The following is a 4,328-nucleotide window of genomic DNA, read 5'->3' as shown; positions in this document are numbered from 1 at the left end:
TATCTATACTATTATAAAAGGGGGAGGAATCTCCTCCCTCCCTCAACACGTGTCACTAGCTCCTTCGTCTGACAGTGTTCCTTGCAACCTCCGAACACACAGCAAAGAGAGAGAGAGAGAGAGAGAGAGAGAGAGAGAGAGACGGGCGAATCCCGCCGGCCGTACTAGTTGAAAAAACAGGTGCAAAATCTCATTAATGCAAGAACACCTGGTAGATGACAATGTCAATTGTAAAAATGAGGCTATATCTGTTGGTTAATGTTGAGTGTGATATTAGATTTGTTTCTACATTGATTTCAATGGCCTTGAATGCATGTGCATTTTGTATACAAAAAATATAATTTTTTTTAATTTTCCATCGTGGTTGCATAAGTTTTTTGTTGCAAAATCTTGTAGAGATATATAATATTGAAATGTAGTCAAATGCAATGGACTGTAATCTTCGGCAAATGGTCACATGTTCACATAAGAAAGGAGGACCAGTTCTTTGTAATGTTTTGTGTAGGGTCAAGATGGCTGCCACACCTACAAGGTTAAGAAATTGTTTAGATTAGACGACCCATGAGTGGAGGAAATATTTAAGCCCATAACAAATTTTTCTACATTCTTTGGGTATGATGCAAGAAAGACAATGTTCGTTGATGACTCTCAATACTAATGTTGTGTATCTCCTACTAATACTTTCACCTTTCCATCCATGTTTGAGGTACATATGAAGGATGATGACCTTCTTGTGTAACCATTCTTATTTTCCTTAATACACCTTGATGACACATGATAAGCCTACAATTGTTTGCTTTGATCACCATGGTCAAGCTCCTGTAATCTATGGTTCATCCCATTAGTCGACTTTGCTTGCAAGAAGAGAATTTGAAGTGGTCACAAATGATAGTTAACAGAGTGGGTAGATCTGTACAAGCAAAGGTACTCAACATCGTCACAACAAGTGCAGATGAATGAGGAGTAAACAATGGGGGTAGGATGTATATTGTTTCTAGACCAATAGGCGGAAAACTTCAAATTCCATCTAGAACATACCGAGGATGAAAGCTCCACTTTTGCCAAGCATGAAGCCAACATAATCAATTTCTCTTCCAAAGAGATCACGTCCCAGAGGAGCAAGCTGTTCGCTCAATTTGCAAGACCATTCTCAAACAAGTTGCCTAATTAACATGCACTTCTCCGTTCAAAAGTGTATTTCACTATTAATAGATTAGAGTATCTTATGCTAGAGCAAGAATGTAATGCCTAGCAACTATAATCTCCGTCAAGAAAGATGGTATACAAGAAACACCTCTCCGTGAATGACCAATACTGTAGTGTGTAGCCTTTCGTATCCACCACTCAGAGAAAACATACTGTATCTTCTCCTATTATCTAACGAGGGGTTTTTTATGTCGGTCGACAAAGATATTGCTTTGAGTTTATTCAGACTTAAATTTATTCTAAAGAGCCTTTACTTTCGATCATTAATGCGCGTTGGGTACAAGGTGCAAGGTTTCAACGAAGTGTACTCGAATCAAAAAATCCCATGTCAATTTATTGATTAAATATAAAATATGACTCAAGTGTTATGAAAATACTGCCTTGAAATTTTTCTAAATTTTAAATTGTAAATAATACATGTGAAAACATATTTCATAATCTAGTTATGAAGATTCAACTTGAAAAATTCTGCTAGTCACTAAAGGCCATTGGCTCGTTCTTGTAGCCAAACACCACATAGGCAACAGTATTTTGATGCCTATTGAGCAAAAGATTGATGCTTAAGCTTTGTTGATTGTGTAGAACAGGTGAAATACTAAGGACTGGAGAATGATTGGAAGACCATAAGACCATTGGTTGGCACTGCCAACCAATGCTCTCTCAAACTCTAGCAAAAAATCACATACTGATTCTACTCAATTAACTTCGAAGTAGAATCCAAGAAAAACATTACTCATAAACTTTGTACCTCATTTGCCGACCTTTAATATATACCACTCCAAGATTATACTTGCAGTTCAACTTCGAGCTAAAAGAGAACCTAAATTAAGAAAAATGTATGACAACTATCTGGTTTATACATCTCAACAAGCAACAAGTGTTCCCCCTGTGAAGATCATCTCATAACATCTATACAGAACAAAACTAATCATTCCTTTCATTCAATAGGAAATGGAACTGATTCATGGCTAGGGTTCCAACATCACCTCCATGTTGATGTACTTACGATAGCATTCACAGAGCACAAGGTTGATATGAGCAACCCATGCACATAAGATGCAATATAGTGAGCAAACCCAGCACACAATCTTTCAACTTGCACTGAAAAGCCTCTTAACGCCAGCCTTCTGCTCGGGAGTGAGCCTGTTAGGAAATTTGACATCAAACTTGAGCCGCAGGTTCCCTTTCTTCCCTGGTTCCTTCGGTATTGGCATCCCCTCTCTAGGCACCACTTTCTCATAGCCTGGACTGATCACTTCATTGATGGGTATTGTCAAGGTCCTTCCATCCAGAGTATTCAGATTCACAGTTGTGCCAGTGAGCGCTTCTGCCAAAGGAATCTTCTGATTCACAACAAGATCATTCCCATCTCGCTTGTAGACATCATGAGGCTTTTCATCAATCACAAACACAAGATCCGACGGAATCACATTGGGCTGTTCATGTCCCTTTTCAGGGAAAGTAATTTTAGTACCCTTTTTCCATCCTGGCTTCACATCGATCGTTAGAATTTCCTCAACAGGCAGTGTCTTTCTGCTTCAAAATGCAAACGTACAGCGTGAGTGCTTGCATCCTGATACACAATGTCATTTCTTACAATGCAAAAGCATGACAACACGCTAGAACCACCCAAGAATTTAGCACAACTATTCAAAATCAGAAAAACTATGCAGAACACAAAACAGGAGAGAATACATACCCACTAGCATCAGCTATATTTCGGGAAATTTTCATTTTTCGAGTGGATCCATTGTAGAGCTCCTCAAGCGTACAAGGGAGCTTACTCTCTACTGGTGCAGCTTTTTTGGGACCTGACGAAGGAGCTGACTCACCGAAGGACCTGAAGACGGTCTCTGGACCACCAAAGCCACCAAACATGCTCTCACCAAATGCACTTCGAGAGCCCCGTCCACCCATGCCTCCAAGTCCACCCATGCCGAAAGGACTTGATCCACCAAAAAACTCTGCAAATATGTCTTCAGCATTCCTTGGATTAAACCTGAACACATTGGGACCATCTCCATTTGCAAAATGGACATTAGCACCAGGTGGAGGAACCTGTCCCTTTAATCCCTCTTCTCCATACTGATCGTATACAGCTCTCTTCTGTGGGTCACTTAACACCTGCTCATCACATTTAGCCAAAATTAGCACCTGCTTATCGCATAAAGATAAAATTTAAGCATCACGGGGCGATATCAATCTTTGCCAAGTTAAAACCACAAATGGATGCTTGCTGTCCAGAATCCACACAAATCTCTCTCTCTCTCTCTCCCTCTCTCTCACATACACACACACACACAATTCCGTTGAGAATACCTCATAAGCCTCCGAGATCTGCTTGAACTTGGCCTCCGCCTCCTTCTTACTATTCGGATTCTTGTCAGGATGCCATTTCATGGCCAGTTTACGGTAGGCCTTCTTAAGGTCATCATCGGTCGCTGTCTTTGGGACCTTGAGGACATTGTAGTAGTCGACACCCATGTAAAATGAGTTCAGACGAAATCAGAAATGAGGGGAGATGGAAGGAGGCCAATTGATGGTCGCTGGCTATGGCGTCCTTGAAAATTTTCCAAATCGGGCAAATTTAGAAAGGTAAAGACAGGTGCTGGTGCAGAAGTAGAATATCGTTCACCGAAATGCGTTTCAGGCCCCGGGGCGGGGGGGGGGGAACGAAACCAGACGTGAAATTGGCTATGGCGTCGTGTCTGTACAAGGGTTCTGTGAAGGATACCGGAAGACGATTGAAAGTGATAATGCAAAGGCGTGAAGGACGGAGAACTTTCTAGGTCCGTCTGGAAAAAACGTACAATTTCGCTTGTATATGTGAGTAGGTGATACGATCTTTTTAATTGAAAAGGCAGGTGAATCAAATGAGATGCTTAAGAGAGTGGGCGCAACTTGCCATGCTCACTTACATCAATTTTTTTGTGATGATCAATATAATTCACTCACAATTGTGAGTTTTGCTATTAAAAAAAAAAAAAAGAGAGTGGAAGCAACAGTGCGTCGAACTGGAGTCTCCTCTCTCTCTCTAACCTTTCCATCACCCAAGTGTGGTAGATTGGTTATGCCATTTCCCTCTTGAATAACAGGTCTTGAGTTCAACTCCTCGTCGGCTA

At 40.9% G+C, this 4,328-nt stretch overlaps 1 protein-coding gene across 2 annotated transcripts; it reads right to left on the bottom strand.

The window, feature by feature from the left end:
• Nucleotides 1-2,008: 2,008 nt before the first annotated feature.
• Nucleotides 2,009-3,980, bottom strand: LOC147425225 (uncharacterized). 2 transcript variants are annotated; one of them, XM_086499835.1, is made up of 3 exons: nt 3,526-3,980; nt 2,906-3,330; nt 2,009-2,742 (listed from the first exon to the last, which is right to left on the bottom strand). In XM_086499835.1, exons 1-3 carry the CDS (start codon nt 3,688-3,690, stop codon nt 2,298-2,300), a joined length of 1,035 nt encoding a protein of 344 aa, XP_086355961.1. In that variant the 5' UTR covers nt 3,691-3,980; the 3' UTR covers nt 2,009-2,297. The 2 variants fall into 2 exon arrangements, with proteins under 2 accessions (XP_086355961.1, XP_086355962.1); XM_086499836.1 differs by having other exon boundaries at nt 2,009-2,739; nt 3,526-3,967.
• Between the last annotated feature and the right edge of the window lie 348 nt (nt 3,981-4,328).

Source organism: Adiantum capillus-veneris, chromosome 25 (assembly GCF_014529385.1).
Source record: "Adiantum capillus-veneris isolate H3 chromosome 25, ASM1452938v2, whole genome shotgun sequence".
Classification (NCBI taxonomy): Eukaryota; Viridiplantae; Streptophyta; class Polypodiopsida; order Polypodiales; family Pteridaceae; genus Adiantum; species Adiantum capillus-veneris.
Note: the sequence above shows the minus strand (reverse complement) of the source record. Positions and strands in the feature narration are given on the sequence as shown.

Excerpts from the sequence above, each read along its gene's own strand:
- LOC147425225 (XM_086499835.1), bottom strand. The coding sequence starts at position 3,690 with ATGGGTGTCGACTACTACAATGTCCTCAAGGTCCCAAAGACAGCGACC. Across the intron at positions 3,331-3,525 it reads AGATCTCGGAGGCTTATGAG|GTGTTAAGTGACCCACAGAA; the intron begins GTATTCTCAACG and ends TGTGATGAGCAG. Across the intron at positions 2,743-2,905 it reads AATATAGCTGATGCTAGTGG|CAGAAAGACACTGCCTGTTG; the intron begins GTATGTATTCTC and ends TGCATTTTGAAG.